The 22,163-nt window shown below is 32.8% G+C and overlaps 1 protein-coding gene across 4 annotated transcripts in view; it reads left to right on the top strand.

Moving 5' to 3' along the window:
* The window catches only part of LOC149788057 (muscle M-line assembly protein unc-89-like), an 80,792-nt gene that overhangs the window by 44,108 nt on the left and 14,521 nt on the right, over window positions 1-22,163 (top strand). For 2 of the 4 annotated variants that reach the window (XM_089974336.1, XM_089974335.1), the window contains exons 13-16: window positions 1,641-1,776; window positions 3,139-3,320; window positions 13,137-13,348; window positions 15,042-15,168. In XM_089974336.1, coding sequence (XP_089830462.1) covers window positions 1,641-1,776; window positions 3,139-3,320; window positions 13,137-13,348; window positions 15,042-15,168 — 657 coding nt within the window. The remainder of the gene's footprint in view (window positions 1-1,640; window positions 1,777-3,138; window positions 3,321-13,136; window positions 13,349-15,041; window positions 15,169-22,163) is intronic. The other 2 variants (XM_089974339.1, XM_089974340.1) reach the window with 2 other exon arrangements.

Genomic DNA, 22,163 nt, shown 5'->3' with positions numbered 1-22,163 from the left:
GCATATGTGTGTATGAAAGAAGTTTAAGATCTCAAATATGTTCTTCAGACAATTTTCTATTTCATTTTTATGGGGTTTGTATTACCAGTGCTCTAAAATCTATTTTCAGGATCTGTGTGACTATTTCTCTATAATCCATTTTCATTTGTATGAGCATTTCTAGATATAAGCTTGTTTGATTCTGCCTGTAATTTCTATCTTTCTTCTATTAACAATCTATATGTAACATGTTAAAATGAATAGGCATGAATATCGACACTTCAAAAATTTGTATTTTGACATACATAATTATTACTATTTAAAATTGCAAATAAAACATAAACTCTTACAACCATAACTTATTTAAAAATAAGCTTACCTGTCATGCACTTATTTTGAAATCTTACAGTAAATGGGGTTTCTGTGCATTTCCTGGTTTCTACCGACATGGAGGAAACCAGAGAATGCACAGACCTGAACACCACCTGATGCTAACACCTGATTGTCAAGAATACATTGTTGACCCCTGATGTTTAACGTGAGTTGTGAAGAGTATGGTACAGTATTGACCCTTATTGCTAACATCTGATTATAGTATTGACCCCTGATGCTTAACACCTGAGTTGTCAAGAATATATTATTGACCCCTAATGTTTAACATGTGAGTTGTGAAGAGTATGGTACAGTATTGACCCTTATTGCTAACATCTGATTATAGTATTGACCCCTGATGCTTAATACCTGAGTTGTCAGGAGTACAATATTCATTTGAATCCTCAGAAAAAAATTGAGAATGTTCTTCCTGCTCATTAGAATATAATTTTTCTTTTAGTCAGCATTTTTCTGATAAAGACCCTTCCTTTGATTAAAAGAGAACTTGTATGTGTATTGTGTTTTTTTAAAGAAAAAAATAGGATGAAAAATGCTGAAGATGTTAAGTATGTTACATAGTTGATTCCTGCTCTTAATTGGCAATCTTTTGTCTGCCCACCTACTCTGAATTGGAATTGGCTATCTTTTGTTTGCCCACCTACTCTGAATTGGCAATCTTTTGTCTGCCCATCTACTCTGACTTGGCAATCTTTGTCTGCCCACCTACTCTGAACTGGCAATCTTTTGTTTGCCCACCTACTCTGAATTGGCAATCTGTGTCTGCCCATCTACTCTGAATTGGCAATCTTTGTCTGCCCACATACTATGACTTGGCAATTTTTTCTTTTAGGGATAGACAGGTATGGAAATTGTGCCACATACCCAGCAGGGAACTATGTGGCTGGGTGCATCATCTATCAGGTACTGTAAACACCTGCCCAGATCAGGGTGGTCTGGATGGTTAGGGAAATTTTGCTGGGTCAGGGTACCCAGCAGTGAACTACCTGGCTGGACCAGGTATTTATGGGTAGTGCAAAACCCAGCCAGGTCTAGGTGACTGGGCTGGGTACCTGTTCATTGTTACTTATTGCCACTGTTACAGATCATCCATTAAGTAACAGATCTAAGCCACTTGCTTAAGTTCCATTTCAGTGTCAGAAAATCAAACTAATCAGTTTTTGTTGAGATAAAAAAGGAAGAGGGTTTGCAGATTGTACTCTGTAAGAAAGATAGTCCTTTTTTGTAGATGAAGTAATGTACTGCTCATTTATTCCTGTTTTTCTTGACAGAAGTAGAGATCACAGCACTGTGTCAAGCTCCATACTTCATACAACAACTGTCAGAAGAAATACACCCCTTGGAACTGGATGAAAATATCACCATTGAATGTATTGTAGGGGGTGAACCTTTGCCTAAAGTCCTTTGGTAAGTAGTTAATTATACACTTTACAGCATCATTTTAAAAATAGAAATGATTATTTATATACATAGACAAAACTAGTTCTGTGACCCCCTTCCTTTTTACTTACATTTACTATGACGACGTCTTTTACTTATTTCAAGATGAACATTTTCTGTGTGAAAATAATCTTAATGCAAATGTTTATTTAGAATTCATTAATAATAATGTTACATTTTAGAAATATCCTGTTTAACAAAGTCATATATTTAGCCAATAAGTAATTATGTTCTTGACATGTATTTCCATTTTTAATAAAAGTGTAAGCAGTCTAAAGTGTTTGCTTATAAACAGATTTTATAAATCCACATGCAATTTGCTACTTATATTGTCTTTATATAAGTCTATTTCTGCATATTTAACATCACCTTCAAGCCTGTCAGTGAAATGCTGATTATGCAACCCTCATTATAATGCAAGAATGGGCCTGGATCTCATTACATTGTTTTAATTTTATTTTTCATTGCTACTTACCAATTGCATAGTATATAGACCCAGATTTTACACCACATGCTGTTCTGGCAGATCTGGATATATGCAGTTTCTTAGGAGTAATCACGAGAATAGACATAGACCTTGATCTGCAGGTACATTATGTGATGGGGGATCAGAATCTATGTTGTTTACAGTTGGACTTGACTTAAAAACAAGTATGTGTTTATTTTATTTCACTTATGTGACTTTTTGTTCTTGGTTGATAAGTAATAATCCTAATGTGGTTTTATTCACTGATGACCAAAAGAGAGTGTTTTCAAATCCTACGATTGGATTAGCCGGGGTCAGTTGTCTTTGTGTGTTCTTGGACAAGGCACTTTATTCCAATTGTCTTGGCACCAAATAACCTACTTCTGTTTGTTGTTGTGCCATAAAGAACCAAACCAAATTCCCATTTTCTTGTGGTTTTATGCATACATTTCTGTTACATGCTTGTAACATATTTCAGAGAAAGGTGTCATCACTTGTAATGTGGTACACCTTTATGTCTCCTACGAATGGCATTATAATGAGGGGAACCCTGTAATTGTGAACAAAAATGAAGCATTCTCTTGATGACCATGGATATCGAAGATGGTCCAGCAGATGTGTGACAAAGATATCTTAGGTTCCAGTAGATATCACACTATGTGTTACTGAATAGTTTTAAACAATAAACATTATGCAAAATGTTACATTATTGACATGGGAAACAAAAATGAAATTTTGTGAATATTGCTTTATTCACAGAATTAACATTTCACGTGGCAGAATTCTGCATTAAGTTTCTACAAAAATGGCTTACATGCAAAATTACAGATGTCAGGTCTATCACTTATATTCTTTTATTATAGGTTTCATGATGGTAAACTCCTGAAGGACAGCAGTAATGTGACTCAGGTGTGGGATCCAGACAGTCGGACAGCTAGAGTGATACTAAAACACCCCCGTTCCTCTGATGCAGGAAAGTACATGTGCTTGGCCTATGCTGACATGGGTGGCTATGCAGAGACCACAACTGTGGTACACATTGAGAGTAAGTTATTTTTGTTTCACCTTTGTAAATATGGTGGGATAGAGTTCTGAATTTTTCAGATAGAGGAATGGCACAGATAGTTGCAACAATAATGACATTATTGTCAGTGTTATGAGTTTGTGTCAAAGTTTTATGTCAAAATTTTTTGGAAGTACATCAAAACATGGGCTGTAGATGAGACACAATGTGGAACACTTGTTTATAATAAGCTTCAACTTCTTAACTAATTAGGTGAAATAAAATAAATTTTCCAATAACTAGCACTGTAGTCCTTTTTAAATCAGAAAAATGTCATTAAAAGTCTCGAAATTTCTTTTCTGTATTTCTATTACTCAAGTGAATTTTACTATACTGCTCTTTTTGATGACTAAATGTACCCTATGAAGCAAAAATATCTTTACTTTTCATCTTTAATAGGTTCCAACATCATTCATCACAATCTGACTCTGAAAATGTTTTTCTTTCATCATGAAAGTGAGATCATTACATAATGTTTATATCACATTAGTGACATTATTATATGATATTCATATTACACTAATGATATCATTTATATGATATTCATATTACACTAGTGTTATCATTATTTATATGATATTCATATTACACTAGTGTTATCATTTTTTATATGATATTCATATTACACTAGTGTTATCATTTTTTATATGATATTCATATTGCACTAGTGTTATCATTATTGATATGATATTCATATTGCACAAGTGATATCATTATTGATATGATATTCATATTGCATTAGTGTTATCATTATTTATATGATATTCATATTACACTAGTGTTATCATTATTGATATGATATTTATATTACACTAGTGATATCATTATTTATATGATATTCATATTGCACTAGTGTTATCATTATTGATATGATATTCATATTACACTAGTGATATCATTATTGATATGATATTCATATTGCATTAGTGTTATCATTATTTATATGATATTCATATTACACTAGTGATATCATTATTTATATGATATTCATATTACACTAGTGTTATCATTTTTTATATGATATTCATATTACACTAGTGATATCATTATTTATACGATATTCATATTGCACTAGTGTTATCATTATTGATATGATATTCATATTGCACTAGTGATATCATTATTTATATGATATTCATATTACACTAGTGATATCATTATTTATATGATATTCATATTACACTAGTGATATCATTATTTATACGATATTCATATTGCACTAGTGTTATCATTATTGATATGATATTCATATTGCATTAGTGTTATCATTATTTATATGATATTCATATTACACTAGTGATATCATTATTTATATGATATTCATATTACACTAGTGTTATCATTTTTTATATGATATTCATATTACACTAGTGATATCATTATTTATACGATATTCATATCACATTAGTGATATTATTTATATGATGTTCATGTTGCATTTAATGGACATTTATGATTTATCCTACACCTGATTGTTTCAGAAAACTAGCGGATAAAAGTACAGTTATCCTTAAATTAAATGTTTGGCTTGCTTGCTTCTATTCAATGAATTGGAGATGAATTATACTGAACATTTAGTAACAATTCAGTATTTTAAACAAAGTAAAACTTTGATAACACATGGATGTTTAATTGGATGCTCAGTTTTTACTCAAATTCACACTTAGATACTTGGCATTACTCAATGCTTACTTGGATACTCTCAATTACTAAAATGCTCACTTGCATAATCAGCATTACTTAAATACTCACAAGGATACTCAACATTACTCAAATACTCATTTGGATACTCAGCATTACTCAAATACACACTTGGATACTCAGTATTACTCAAATACTAACTTGGATACACAGCATTACTCAGATGTTCACTTGAATACTCATTAATGCTTAAGAAACCTTCTTAATTAATGCATAAAGACTTTTCTTACCTGCAGTCTCAGAAAGTCAGGTAAAACATTTAGTCCTGCATCAGACAGAGTTTTCCATGTTTGCTGTATTTGGACCCCTACAATACTGGTATGTGAATACTTACCAAATTCGTATTCAAGAAAGGGGTTGTCATGTTCTTCAGCTACTATACAAGAGCTTATCTGTATCCATTCCTTAAATGTTGCCAAAATCTGCTCCTGAGATGTTACTAGATGTGTCCATGCTTAAATGGCTCCAGCATTATTATTAAATTTGTCCAGTATCATCATTAAACGACACCATTGTTTAAAAGATGTGTATTTCATGCTAAAGATGTATGTACACTGTACTTGTTTTTCTAATTTGTAGATTTTTATTTATTCTTTTTTTCTTGCTTCTATTTCTGATATAAAATCCTTGATAGGCTGAAAGAATTATGGAAGGATAGGAAAGAAAAAGAACCTTCAACAACAAATAAAACTTTGGCTCTTTCTATGAGATTCATTCATGAGCTAGAATCTGCATAAAACACTATTTAACAATGAATGATTCCCAAATTGTGCTTGGATGATCCACAGATCAGAGTGTATTCTCAGCTGATCCCAGATTAAGTAGAATCTGTGCTAGGCTGATCCCAGCATGAAGAAAGTATTCTGATTTCTGATTACATTTATCCAAACTAGACTAATTGGAATATCAAAATATTAGGGTACAAATCCAGTGTGACTTGGGCTAATCCAGTCTACAAGACTTGTATAGTCTGGGCTGATTCCATAGTTCTTGGGATAAGGGGACAATTATCTTGTAGTGGTATTAAACATTTTACTAAATGAGCATAGAATATGAGTTTCTGATAAAGGAGGAAATGTTGATGCATTAAAATGTGAAATCAGAGTATAAGTGTATGCCTCACAAGGTATGTAGCAAGTCATTGGTGTCAGAAGTGGACTGCATGAACACATAAATATAGTTGGATGATGAGATTAAAACCAGTTGTCTGCATTTTTGAAAGCCAAGTAAAAGTAAATAATAACATGATGCTACCTGCATACCCTCAACTTTGAGTGGATCTTTTGAATACTGATACCAGTGATGACCAGTTCAAGGTGTTCTGGTCATCTGTTTGATCTTACAACTAGTCCCAAGTAAATAGCAAGTTAAGTGACTGAAAATAGCTTTATGCATGATTCATTATTACCTGCCTTCCAGTTCTGAATGAACATGTACAAAACCATATACACTGATTTTGTTTATGACTTTACATTTCTACCTCAGTAAAATCATATTGACTCCCAGTAATGTTATTAGTTCTTTATGTTAACAAAAAGAGAGAAAAATGAAAAGAAACACTCTTAACACATACCTTGGTGTTGATAAACAACAAAATATCAACATAGTTATTAGTAAGGTAAAGTCTGTCTAAACCTCGGTTGTGTATGAGTAGAGATAATGAAGATTATCATGCATACACGCTAGAATTAAATAACTATCTTTTTATAAACAGAGATGATAAGGCACACACACAAATTTGTATTTCTGGTCTGTTGACTGGCTCTGTTTTTCATTGCCAATCTTAGCATTTTTACCCCACAGGGTAAAAATAGGTTGAAATCTTTGTTCTCCAAAAAATTGATTTGTGCATCTAATTAATTGCGGTGATTAGTATGTTATATATACTAATCATTATAATATATATGATATTTTTAATTTAAAAAACTACCTAACTACCCTAATTTAAAAAACAGTGCAATATGAAACATATTTTTTTTCTAATAATCTTTATAATTGGCAATCAGTGGCTGTAGTAAAATGAGCAACATTAGAAATTACCAAAATATTTAAGGTATTTTCTCAGAAAGTCTTGCATTACTTGTGAACTACTTGTGCTTTGAATGATTTCTCACCCTTTAATATAAGTACACGTACTTGCAATGTAAATACTGCTTTTAAGTCAAGTCCAACTGCACAGACCTTAATATTTCACTTAATGAGCTGGCAGATCTAGGTTTATGCAGTTTGTTAGGGGTCATCAGTAGAGCAAATAACATAGACCCTGATCTGCTGGCACAATATGTGACAGCAGATCAGTGTCTGAGTTGTTTGCAGTTGAACATTAGACTTATAAGCAAGTATGTGATGTATACTATGCTGAATTTTTGGAAGTTTACTTATATGGAACCTATAGATAATGCTTGCCTATTTTGTGTACCAGTTTTAATTAATTGCACTTTTGATTTCACATCATGAACAATGTATGCACTAGCTTGTGAGATGATTCATGTGCAGTAAAATCATTTATTAAATAGTGTATTTCACAAAATGTGTTTGCAGTGACAGGCAGTTGAATGTCTGCTGCATGAATATAAACTAATATTTATGCATTACATAACTATTTTTTTATGAAATTTTGATTCAGTGACTCTTTTGTGTACTTTTGCATTTGTTAATAGTCACATGCAGGGTTACAAATTATTGTTAAGTTAAATACACTTTCTAAAAACACCCAGGTGAAAAGGTCAAATTCTTGTAGGCAGAAATTTGCAATTATAGGATAAAAAGACTAAAATTTTCCTAGAATCCACAACATAGAAGGCTTTTTCTCTCATACAGCTAATTAAATTGACTTTTAAAATATGTGGTTAAAAGAACCACAAGCTTCTTTTTTTTACATATTTCACTGACCTAGACAAATTATTTCTCATGAACTTAAGGTAAATATAGTTGAAGATTTTGCAGTTAATTTTGCTCTGTAAATTACTGAAAATGATTTGCAGATGAGTTATCAGTCAAATGTTGGCTGCAATAACTGCATGTTTTCTTGGGAACTACATGAAATGTGGGAAGGGCTTTCTTATATGCACATATCAACATAAACACACATAGTTTGATTAATGTTGCATCAATAATGATTTAATGGTTCATATATATATGTTTTACTTTATACTGTTGGCACAGTATTTATTCACTCAGAGTAGAAACTGTCTAAAAAATATTTTCTTTTCTTAATTCTGTGATATAGGTCCAAATATTTCTCACTATGTATATACAGTGTTTGTCATATAATAAAACTAGGGAACCAGTATAATAAATACTTGACAGTATTTCTCCAATGATAAGACCAGGAAGCTATTATAATTTATTAAATAAGTTACAGTACTTCTCTCATGGTAAAACCAGGAGCCAGCCTAATATATTCATTACAATATTTCTCCAATGGTAAGACCAGGAAGCCAGTCCGGTAAATACATTATTTTCCCATGATAAGTCCAGGGGGCCAGTCTAATAGATACATTAAAATATTTTTCCCCCATGATAAAACCATGGGATCAGTCTAATAAATACATTTTAGTCGTTTTAAGAGCAGGACCCAGTCTAATACATTAAAAATTCTCCCCCATGATGAGACAGGTGGGCCAGTCTAACAAATACATTACAGTATTTCTCCCATGACAAAACCAGGAAGGCTAGCATAATAAATTTGTCAAAGTGATTGGGTGGCTAGAGGGCTTGTTTTCAAAGCCATTCTAAGTAAATATTTGCTACACTTTTGGATGAAAGGGGATGAAATTATTATTAAGTATTTTCAAGTGTCATTCTGCAGGTGCATAGCAGTCTGAAGGTGGATATTGCTTTAACAGACAGCTTTTAAATCGGGAGCTTTTTCCCATATTCTACAGTTCAAAAATTAATTAACTTCTTGATCTTGCATATCTTTCTGTCTATGATAGACTTACATTTCAAATTTATTTTAACACAGGGCAATGTACTTTTGTGGTACCAATTTATGGTTATGACATTGGAATGAGATGGTAAAAGCTATATCTCATTTGACCAAGACAGTACATGATGGTTTGCATTTAGTCAGGAATGGTACATCCTCTGCAGTATTCAACCAAAGTTACCAGCTGAATGCAAGTTAGGCCCTGCTGTCTTCATTCAGATGTGATGTATGCACTGTCATCTCATTTGAATGCAGAAACCTAAAATTGGTATTTACTCTGTGATTCACTTATGAATTTGTTTTCTGCATCAACATTTGCAACCATTGTTGTTTTTTATATTTATTTAAAGTTTTCTGCTTTTTTATATATAATATAATAATTCATTGCATATTTGTGTGTTAGTTTCAAAGGATTTTCTAATTAACTTTATCCACTTAAATTTCATTAATACAATCTGTACACTTTACATGTTTATATGGTGAAGAAATCTATGATATCCACATCTGTGGTTGTCAGGTTATGGATTATTGTTATTGCTGTCAGTATCAGTTTTATTGTATATTATTTTATTATTTATTATTTTATTATATATTGTGTTGTCAGTAACCAGTGGTGATTAAACTGTATACTGTATTAAAGAATTGTCAGTAATACAGCACTCACTCACCATAAGGAACTTCATTAAAACACTGTACCAGGTCATGACTGAGATTTTATTAAGCAGTAGTCTGATTGTATAATAATAGCATACTTATAGTACATGAATGCTGGCAAAGAAAGATAATTCAGTGTTGTCAATCTGGTGTCTCTGGCCACAAAGCCAAAGCTCATGAATGAGTCGTTGTTGTTGTTGTAGGGTTTAATGCCATTTTTCAGCACAAGATAGGCTATACATGGCGGCCAGTATAATTGGTGGAGGAAGAACCCTGGAAAACCCAGGGAAGAACCACCGACCCACGAGAAGCTACTGGCAGGCTTTCTCACGTACCAACGTTAGCCGAGGCTGAGACTCGAACTCACGCAGACAGAGGTGAGATGGCAGTGATCCGTAACGGCAAGCGCTTTAGACCACTCGGCCACTCGGGGCCCCTCATGAATGAGTCAGCAGATAGGATAATAACAATAAGGTGATCCCAACACCGAGGGATAATTCTATCCATTAGGTAATAATTAATAATAATAATAATGCTTTATTTATATTGGATAACTCATTAGTCAAGGACTATTCTCCCTTGAGGGCCTCTTAAGGAGAGTATAACAATGCACATTAAATGAAGATAGCAATAATAACTGTTTTTTTTAAAATACATGTTTAGTATTAAAATACTAAATTCCATTATCTATTAGAAACACATCCATGCTCATGATATCTCTTCTTAAATACTCTTAATATTTTCAGCAGATTTTACATATAATGGAAGCTTGTTCCACAGAACTGTACCAGAGTACTGGAAGCTCTTTTTAAATTGCTCTGTTCTTGGTTTTGGCGCTAGAAGGTTTCCATGTGATATTGATCTCGACTGGTATTGTGTTGAAAAAGGTCAATAAGTCCTGAAGATACTCTGGTGCAGTTTCATGTAGACATTTATATAAAAGAACTGCCTTGTCATATATTGTGAACCATTTGAGTTCGATAAATAATGCTTTTGAGGGATGATCAATAGATGCATCTCAAATTATGCATGCGGCTCATTTCTGTAGTTTATAAATCCTGCCAAGCTCAGATTTAGCACAGTTTCCCCATACATTTGAACAATAATTCAGTAATAGTATATATTTCAAGTTTCCATAGGTAATTATTTCGTGATTCTGCTGAGTAGGGCAGTTTTGGATGATAGTGTTTTACAAAGCTTATCATTATGGACATTCCATAATACATTACTATCTCTGGTCACACCTACAAGCTTTTCATGTCTGACATTTTCTAATGGATGATTATTTATTGCAAGAGATAGTTCTGGGTTCCTTAACTTGTGTAGCTTTTGTGATGTCCCCAAAATCAGTTGTTCGGAATGGGGTAATTTATTAAGTGCTGTCATATGTATGTGATATTCCTTGCAAGAATTGCTTGGATCCCTTATGTGATAATTGTTCAGAATGGGGTAATTTATTAAGTGCTGTCATATGTATGTGATATTCCTTGCAAGAATTACTTGGATCCCCTATGTGATAGTTGTTTGGAATGGGTAATTTATTAAGTGCTGTCATATGTTCAGTCCTATGTTGCACATCATATATAAGCTGTCAGTAGTGAAATTAGTGTTTTGTCATGGTTTATAAAACAAACAAAGATCAGTTGTTTTTTTGTTGAGTGTTTGTGACAAAGAGAATCTTTGTTGGGGTTTGCACTGAGACAAGGAAGTCTTTGTGTTTTCTGTCATAGTTCGTTCCAGACAGTATTGTTAATTTTATTCTATCTATAGCTCAATCAAATTTCAGATCATCATAATTAAAAATGTAGCTAACAATATCTAATTCATTTCCCACAAAGTATTTAAAACCAAAATTGGTACTCTTAACTACATTTAATGGCAGTGACCTGAAAATTTACAGAGTTAGGCCTACATATAGGATAAAATTCACCATGCTGAGTGGAATGAACTTTAGTTTCTATCATAATACCATTAGCCCAACTTTGTGTGCTTGTGTGTATTTGTCTTTCAAAATGTTTTATATGGTGTGTTCTCAAAGTTGGAGAGACCATAAAGTTGCCATATGGGTTTTTTGTTATATATCTGTTGTTGTTATTGTTTGAGTTTATAAGAACTCCACCAAGCACAGCAGAAGACAACAAGGGTGTCTTCTTTTTAAAAGTAGTTCCTAGCACATGGACACTGGCTGGGATGACTTGACTGAGACAACCAGACTGAGATAATAAAGGTTAGCAAAACAGAATTCTCTGTTGTATGGGTTAGAATTTAATTTATAGGTTGAATTATAGTAAGCAGGTTATGGTGATCCTGGAATATAGGTTAGGGAAAAAAGAATATGTATTTTACAATTTTATTGAAAAGTACACTATATAAGAATAATAATGATAATAATAATAATAATAATAATAATAATAATAATAATAATATAAAATATTTAAAAAATAACATTTGCTTCATAGTATTTGTTCATAAACCAAGTTTGAAAGGTGAACGTGTATGCAAACATGTGAATGAAAAGTTGTGGTATATGAAATTCTTATATTTGAAAATGGCTAAATGTGCAAAATTACACATCAAACCACCATGGCCAGATTATGTAAAAATTGACCTCTCATGTTTGAAGGGAATGTTTTAAAAATCAATTACATTTTTTGTCTTGAAAAAGAAATATGGTGATTGACAGAGTACCATTAAAACAAGTTGTGAGAAAGAGATGATGATTTGTTTTATAATTGTTCTTCATTCAGGTCAGGGGACAGATGCTGAAGTTATAAACATATGAAATTGTATATTTACATGATCCAAGTTGCAAATGTGACAGACCACTTGACAGACTGCTTGACCCACCCTGCATATGGGATGGGAAAAAAAGCTGGTGAACATTCTCACCCAGCTGGTTGTTGAATTAATCAGTCAGCTATCTAAATTTCTGTTATATAAGAATTAATTGAAAGTTGCCTGAAAGAATTCTCACTGCCATCTCACCTCTATCTGCGTGGGTTTGAGTCCATGGCTCGGCTAGCATGGGTACATGGGAAAGCCTGCCAGTAGCTTCTCGTGGGTTGGTGGTTCTTCCCTGGATTTTCCAGGGTTCTTCCTCCACCAGTTATACTGGCCACCATGTATAGCCTATCTAGTGCTGAAAAATGGCGTTAAACCTTAGAACAACAACAACAACAACCTGATAGAATTTAGTTGCTGTTAATTGAAAGTTGCCACAGTAGGGTAAAATAATTTGATTGCTGTTAAATGAAAATTGCCACAGGAGGGTAAAAGAATTTGGTTGCTGTTAATTGAAAATTGCCACAGGCGGGTAAAAAAATTTGGTTGCTGTTAATTGAAAGTTGCCATAGTAGGTTCAAAGAATTCAATTGCTTTTTAAAAATTTGCTTCACATCAGTAGTACTGCATGACATGAACGCAATGTTGGCTTTATGGCTCAAGACTGTACTTGTGTCTTAGGTACCAAGCCAGTAACTCTACGGTATTACAGATACTTTTCTTTTCATCAGGAATAGAATCTTTAATTCGAGGGCATAGAAAACATGACACAATAAAAGAACCTGGGCCACCAGATTTTAAAGTAAAACTGAGAGATAAATCTGCATCCCCTGGGCGTAAGATAAAACTAGAATGTTTAGCCAAGGGATTTCCTCAACCGGAAGTGAAGTGGTACAAAAATGATCTGCTACTTGAGCCAGTTATAGATAAATACACAATTACGGTGAGTGCGCAACAAAATGATCTGCAAAATGAACTACCATATATACTTGATTATAAGTCAGGTCTAATTGCAAACGCCATAGACCATGATCTGCTGTTCCATAATGTGCTGACAGATCAGGGTCTTTGTCTGTTCTACTGATTACAACATAGCCCCAGGTCTGTCAGCGCATTATCTGATGGCAGATTTGGGTCTATGAAGTTTCCAATTGGATTAGACTTACAGTGAGTAAATGTGGCAGTTATTGATAAGCATACAATTTATGGTGCATTACAACAAAACTGAAAAAGTGAGACTGTTTTACATCTGTATTTTTGATGTATCAATCCATATATATTAACTACTTACAATAACAATTTATGTACCAATTAAGTGAAGTCATTAAGTTTTCTTGCTGCAAAACTATTAATTAATTAATTAATATTTCATGTGAGTATCTTTTAGCACATTAAAATTTTAGGAGCTTTAGAATTTGTTAGCAAGTGATTATAAGTCATTTAGCCTTTCTTCTACTGTAATTTGTTTAATTCTGGTAAAATAAATAGAAAGTGTTCAATAATATTTTCATATGACAATGGTTTCTATTTTGTTAAATACATCAAAATCAGCTGTAGGCTTAATGCAGTTTTAATACAGTTGTGGGTGTAATAAACTATGAGATTTTTGTTGTTAGGAACCACAGTTTGTTACTGAAAGAGAGAAAATAACTAAATGTTTGGTTAAGGTTTATTTTGTGTAATTTTACAAGCAGCTTAAAATATCAGCTCAGATTTCGTGCAAATTTTTTTTCAGGACATTGTCTCTAGAAATATTTTAAGTAATTCTTTTTATTCTTTTATTCTAACTAAACAGTTAGAAAAGAGTGGTTCACTAAGTATATTGCCATGTTATGTAAAAAAACAATGTAAGAACCATTAAGAGTAATTAGCCCGAGTCAAAAAATTTACAGTAAACTAGTGGAATATATCTTATTTGTTTAAAACTAACATAAATATATTTCTTTATTCATCTCAGCTAATTACAAAAATCTTATGCTTGCATTGAATTGATAAGATACAAGTTTTGGTTTGATTTGGTGTTTTATGGCACGGCCACACAAGTAGAGTATTTAGCATTGAGGCAATTGGAATCAAGTATGTTGCTCTTGGATACACCTTGGTAACCAAGCTGATTCATTGATACGATTCACATTTTTGGTCACATGTCCTACATGCTGTGTTGTAAAACATAAAACCAATCCAAACATTTACCTTATAAAATCAATGCAAATGTATCCTGCATTTAGCTTTATGGAATTATATTTTATATATATCTAACACTTGAAGCTGGAGAAAAAAGGTACTCAAATAATGTGAATATATACATTATTTAATTTTAACGAAATAATGAAATTATGATGTGCTTTCAGGACAAATACAAAAACATTACAAATGTACTGCACACTCCAACTCTAACTACTGCCTGAAATAAGCCACTTTATGACATGTCATTTATTGGGTTTGCATATCAAAAACAAAGCTCACATTAAAATAAAAGCTAGGAGCAATTGGTAATTTTTGATTTGTTAAAGTTTTACCTTTTACATGTTTATTTACCAAAATATATTTACCATAATCTTTGGTATACAGTTTTCCCCTTGTGTTGTACAAAATAGTGCATATTTTACAATGTATTTGTTGCATTTTTTAACCAGAGCAACATAGAAGGACTACATTCATTGCAAATAGTTGCAGTAGACCTTTTTGATAGTGACTGCTATAAATGTGAGGCCACAAACAAATATGGAAGAGTGTCAACATGTGCTCACATTAAGATTGAAGGTATTTTTCTACCTGGGATGTGTTTTTACACTGTGAACAAAAAAATCTGGTTCACACTTTAATTTGTGTCTGTCTGTGTTGGTGGCATTGATTATTAGGACAGAAATGGCTTCATGTTTACAATTTAACTGAACTCAGGTTACCAGAATATCTGAGTGGTGATGGAGGCCTAACCAAATTTCTGGTCATATGTGCCAAAACACTCCCCAGGATGTTTGCTCCTCTTTTGCACCTAGCTTTTTGGACCTAAATTTGACAAATTAGCTGTATACCAAGCCACCCAAAGCAGCAAGTTGCCTTTGTACTCTGAGCTGTTTTGCTTATATATTTTTTAATATATTTTTCAGTATTGAAAAGAAACTACTTCACTTCAGTTGCAGCAATTAGTTTTAATGTGATGGAGTTTAAATTTGTATTGCTTCATAACATGCTTCAGTCATTGTTAACTTACTAGGCTAAACTCATTATATTGTCAGCTGTTCTAAAATATTTTTTAATCTCTTAGATTTAATTACTGTAAATATTTCATATTACTGTTAAAATGCTAGAGAGACAGCATTTTTGAAAGTTTTCATTAAATTATATTCATATTTTAAAAAACCCCATTAAATTATTGATCCAAGAAACAATGATTCATCAGTGGCCACTCGTGGGCTCTGCTTCAAACCACAACTTAACTACAACCAAAAATGTCTTTCTTTGCAAAAAGTATGAAATCTAATACCCATGAAAATAAATGAATATAAATCATTTATCATTTGCAAATTTTGCTGCTGAAATGTTCAATAAAATTGTAAAAATCGTATCAAATAAATAGTAAAATCTGGTTAAAGCAAAATGGACATTTAAAATTTTCATCTTATATTGATAAGACACAAATTTGTAGAAAACAGAACATTTGCTCAAAATCGGACAATTACTTGAAACTTGTATGTGTTTGTATATTTTGGACGGGAGACAACTCATTGTAAAGTATCTTAACCAGAGTTTGGTTACATCAAAAATAAGATTGTTGTGTTGGGTTTAACACCATATTTCAGCACACGAGAGGCTATACATGGCAGCCAGTAAACAGGTAGAGGAAGAAACCGTGAAAACATCAGTACAAACCACTAACCCAAGGGAAGCTACTGGCAAACTTTTTCACGTAACCACAATGGCTGAGCCTGAGATTTGAACCCATGTGAACATAGGTGAAATGGCATTGATCAGTAAAGCTGAGCACCTCAAACCTTTCTGCCGCCTTGGGCCCCTCGATGATTAGGTCAAGAAATTTGAAATAATTTGAAAAATAGGTCAATTTAAGTCAAAAAATGCAATTTAATTCTACTTGAAAAAACAGTATTCTGCATAAATATCCACATCTTAGTAAATGTTTTTGAAATTTAAAATGCATAAATATGATTACAATTATAGGAGAATGTAAAGTTTGAATTTAATTTTCAAAAAGTAAATTTAAATTTCCTTGAGAAGTGAACAGGTTAAATTTTCCCCAGATAGTACATTTAGTTCAGATACAACAATTACAATGTGTTTTAGGACTAATGAAAATGATATGCCTGTTTTAAAATTAAAACTTCACCAAAAATTCATTAAATTGAACTGTACAAGTAAGCTTTGCTGCTTAAAATATTTAAATAACTTTGCATGTATATTTTCTTTTTACATATGGTTTAACTTGCAAAATTTGCTTTAAGGCATGTATTAACTGGCATTATTGGAAGATTCAAATCTTGTATAAAATATTTCATATCTTGTATGACATTGAGAGAAGTTAGCTACCTTAAAAAATTTGAAGCTTTAATATCTTGAATTTTTTTAAAAGGATTTTGATGAAACTTTCACAGTTGTTTTTACGTTCTTTCTTTGTAACATGTTTAATTTAAACTTCAGTGTCAACTTTATGTGTTTTAAAATTTTTCATTTTGAAATTCAAACTTCAAGTACTGCTGTCAGCATATATTGCTTTTTACTGCATGCAGAATTTCGAAGAGCAGTTTCGGTAGCAGCAAAGCAAATTCTATCAACTAGATTCATAAAAAAAAATGATAAAAAGTTTTTCATCCTGTAAGTTGTGTACCTATATAAACAAAACCTGCTGAGCACTATTTTCTTGTCCTTTTGATTGTTTGTCTGTGTTTGCTATTTTATCATGGAATTTTGCAGCTTTAACATTGTAATTTCACTTCACATAATACTTAACATGATCACTTGATATTTCTAGTGTTCATGGTTGTTTAGTTGAATAATAAGATTCTATTAATATTTAATTTAGTACTTAAAGTGACTTAAAAGTACATTTAATACTGAAAAGTGATAATTAATTCTTACCTTTTTTGCTAGAGATTTTTCAATCAAAAGAGAATGTTTGACCATCATCATTTACTGTTTTGTATCTATAACTTTCCACTAATTGTGAAATATAATGATAATTTTTTTTATTCACTATTGATTTTCAATTTTATCTTTTCTGCATTTTGAAAAAAAATTCTGCGAAAGTTTTCCCTCCTTATTTCCTTCATGATATTTCCAAAATTTAGTTTATTTTTAGCATTTTGTTTTTCCACTGTTACAGAGGTACTGGATATTACACAGTAAGAAAGCATGTAAATGCCAGATTCCATTTTGTCCAACAAATTTAGTTTTGTCCACATTAAATTCCATTTCATCAATAGTGGATCTTGTGTAACATAGTAGACTAGGTGAGCAGTTTCAGGCATACTTCGGGTTCAAGTACATTACTTAGTAACGATCATGAAGGTGATGGAGCTGCCCAAACAAGCCAGGTAATGAGCCTGTCTGTGATTACACAACACACACCCAGTCAACAGTAACAGTGGTCAGTGGGCTATTGTTGCTTGCAATTTATTAACATTTGATGGGCAGGTGGGCAGAGCTGGTGATCCATTAATTGTTTATATCTGTTGTATAAGCCATATAATCCATGCTGGATTGGTTTGAACCAAATGTGCACAAAATATCAGAATTTATAGTGTCAAAGGATTTCAAAATCAGAGACTGGGTAGTGATCAGAATTGACATGGTCAAAGGTTTCCAATATGAGAGACTAGGTAGTGATCAGAATTGACATTGTCAAAGGTTTCCAATATCAGAGACTAGGTAGTGATCAGAATTGACAGTGTCAAAGGTTTCCAATATCAGAGACTGGGTAGTGATCAGAATTGACAGTGTCAAAGGTTTCCAATATCAGAGACTGGGTAGTGAGTCAAAATACATAGTGTCAAAGGTTTCCAATATCAGAGACTAGGTAGTGATCAGAATTGACAGTGTCAAAGGTTTCCAATATCAGAGACTGGGTAGTGATCAGAATTGACAGTGTCAAAGGTTTCCAATATCAGAGACTGGGTAGTGAGTCATAATTCATAGTGTCAAAGGACTCAAATGTCAGAGATTTAATCATTGTAATTCATGGTGTCAAAGTGATATCAAATGTCTGAGATTGTGTAATGAATCAGTATTCATAGTGTGAGCAGACTCAAATCCTGAATATGGAGACAAACATAGACTTAATTTTGGTTTGCTGCAATAGTCAGGGACTTGGAATGCTATGATGCCAGACTATACTGTGCCCTTCCTCAAGATTTATTTTTAATTTTTGTCTGTGGGCTGAGGGTTGTAGAATAGGCCCAATACACCCTCTAGTATGCTCTAAGAGGCAGGAACCATGGGTACTGGCTAGTGTGCCCAACTTGTGATCAGAAGGGTGCAGCTCGAAACCTACCATCAGATCCTCCCAGGGCTGGATGCCATGGTGTGTCAGTGGGCAAGGCACTTTACTCCAATTACCTCAGTACTACATAACCTACTTGTGTTGATGTGCCTTGAAGCACCAAATCAAACCAAAGCAAACTAAACTTATGTTTGATTTAAAATTATCTTTTATTAACAATAAGCACAAATTACATTTTATTTATCAAAATCATTACATATGGTGAATAACCTACAGATTAATTTCATTCAATATCAATTGCATTATGTTCAGAATTTAAGGAAAAAGTACCTTGAAAGCAGTGATGTGTAAAAGTACCTTGAAAGCAGTGATTTTTCATGCAGCAGTTGTAATAGTTTTGCAAACAACACATGTAACAGAGTTGTTGCTGGCAGACATGATAGAAGAACAAGTGGAACTTTTTTCAAAAAAACATTCATGTATCTACCTACAGATTTACTTCATTGTCATCGTGCAGTAATTTTGATGTGTGTAGTAAGCAGTGGACGTAAGGTTTCATGAATCAGTCATATTTGAATGCCGTGTACATCAGAGTTTGCTTTATTGGATACATCTTTGTTTGACAATAAACTGCAATGAAAAAACTCTCCAATTTCTTTTAACTGTAAGGTGTCATTAATATCACTCTAATACAAGAGGATATCATTATAGTTTAACAGTCAAATCAACGACAGCAAAAATTTTCTTAATCTAATTTGATTACAGCATGGACAGCAGAATGACCACTCACATGGTGTGGTTTTTTTGGTTTGGTTTGGTTTTATGTTTTATAGCAAGGCAAGAATCTAAAGGTTATATTGTGCTAGGACAAGTAAAGTGCCTTACCCAAGGAGAGACACTTCATCTAATTCTGGCAGATTCGATCGAGGGAAAGAAATTTGCCAACCTGATTCCAATGCATTACCCACTGAGCCGCTACAGCTTAGTGGTACTTTTGGAGGCAAGTAATTCAATGAATTGGGTGTCCATGAGCCAGCCATTGACATTTCAATTCCTAATTTGAGAATATCTGGGTGCCTGTGAGCACCATGGTTTACCCTTGCACTGATCATCCCCAACACAACAAAAATATAAGTTATATTCATGGGTGAAAGTACTCCACAATATAAAGGAATTCCATCATCAGAATGTCCCCATAGGTCGATCTTCCAAATTGTGCAAAATTGTTTTTTGGGGTGGGTGGGTGGGTAAGGCGTTAAAGTGGTTGGAGAGTGTTAAGTAGGAAAATAAATCAGTGCTTAGGGATACTAAATTTTAAACTTATGATTTACAATTGAGTGAGCAAATGGAAGTTTTCATGTGGTATTCAATTCACTCGAGGCTTTTTGGATATGTTCTGCTGAATCATGAAGTTCATACTTCAATCCAGAATTTAGTGCCCTCTATGGAAACCTGAATAACTAAGTTGTTAAAACCTGAATAACTCAGTCTTTAGATTCCACTACTATTTTGTTTGTACATTTGCTTCATAGGAGCAGTTACAGATAGAGGGCACTGAAATGTTTGAGTGAGACACCTTAGCTGATTCTATACCTCAATGTACATCATTCTACCATTGTTTTCTCTATTTCACCCACTCACTTTCCTTCATGGAAAGATTTAAAAAAAAAGATTTGTTGCATTATTTTGGCATGGACAACTGATCAGGACAATTGGAATTTTGCCCATGCTAAATTCGCAGACAGTAACTGCATGTATTTATTTCTTCTCTCCAGTTCTGTACAATTACACATGAATAAATGTCTAAAAGAACAGAACACTCCTTTTCCTGAGTTGAAACTTCAAAGTGTAACTTTCTACTTGTCCTGACTCCTGGTCCTGCATGGAGGCCAATGCATTGTCTATTTAAGCAGCTTTATACAATGTATATAGCTTACCATCTTTAATGGTGAGAACAGGAGAATGACTTTGAAGCATACAAAGCAGTCAACATATAAAAGCAGTGCATGCTAAGAGATTTAAGACAGAAAATACTATTTATTGACTAAGTGAATGACAATGCCATTGTTTAATATCAGCCTTTTGGAATTTTGCAGTTTTGGTTATTTGTTAACTGAAATAGACTTGAGGATTTATGCAAGAAACTAAATGTTTCATAGAACTATTGTTATGTTTGTGTGCACATTCAATGTAAGATTGAGTTATAAAAATTGATAATGAGAATCAGCCAGATTTGACCAAAAGTACACTGACATGAAGGACTTTTAAGTTTGTACAGATTATGCCAGTCTTTAAGTTTGTACAGATTATGCCAATTTTTAATTTTGTACAGATTATGCCAATCTTTAAGTTTGTACAGATTATGCCAATCTTTAAGTTTGTACATATTATGCCAATTTTTAAGTTTGTACAGATTATGCCAATCTTTAAGTTTGTACAGATTATGCCAGTCTTTAAGTTTGTACAGATTATGTCAATCTGCCATCAGATATGGCCACCGATGCCAAAAATAGGATAACCTTTAAATGGCTTCAATACAAAAATGGCTCACTAGAATTTAACCATCTTTGATAATGATCATCCTGGCATAACTGCCCTTCAGTAATAGAGATAAATGATGCTGATATACTGTCAGAATGGATACAGATGCTAATAATAGAGATAATGATGCTGATATACTGTCAGAATGGATACAGATACTAATAACAGAGAAACCTTGAAACAAGTACAATCAACAGCATTATAAAAATTTCTACAAAAAGCATCCAGCTGACCCAGTTGTATTAATGGCCAACTTCTCTTGTATTTGGCTATAAAGAAGATGTCATCCCTTACACTTAAACTGTCATTTCTTTATACTCTCACTTTTTCTGGGAATATCTTAGATAGCAGTAATTTGTAAGCATTTTTTTGCAAAATGAATTTGAAACTAAATGCAACAATATTAGAAATGGAGTATATATTAATATTTCTGACTTAGTTTTCTAATTTGTACATGCTGGTATGATAACATTATAAGACCAGGCTGGTAACACCTCCTAAGTTAAAGTCCTTTTCTTTACAGCAACAAATTGATGACTATGACCAAATGGCTGGGAAGGAATTTAGTCATTATAACAAGGGTTGATTACATCACAGTTCAGAAGCAATATCATATTTTGTTTCAAACTAGGAAAGATATTTGAATTACTCACAATTTTCAAACAGGTAAACAAAAGATCAAAAGATGTATCTAATACCAGGACTGAATCAGGATTTTTTCCTATGGTGGTAATTTGAGAAGGGAGTAGTTCTATTTATGTAT

The sequence above is a fragment of the Sinohyriopsis cumingii genome, chromosome 11 (assembly GCF_028554795.1).
Source record: "Sinohyriopsis cumingii isolate HCF-2022 chromosome 11, ASM2855479v2, whole genome shotgun sequence".
Taxonomy (NCBI): Eukaryota; Metazoa; Mollusca; class Bivalvia; order Unionida; family Unionidae; genus Sinohyriopsis; species Sinohyriopsis cumingii.
The sequence above is the reverse complement of the archived record's forward strand: the minus strand, read 5'-3'. Positions and strand labels throughout refer to the sequence as shown.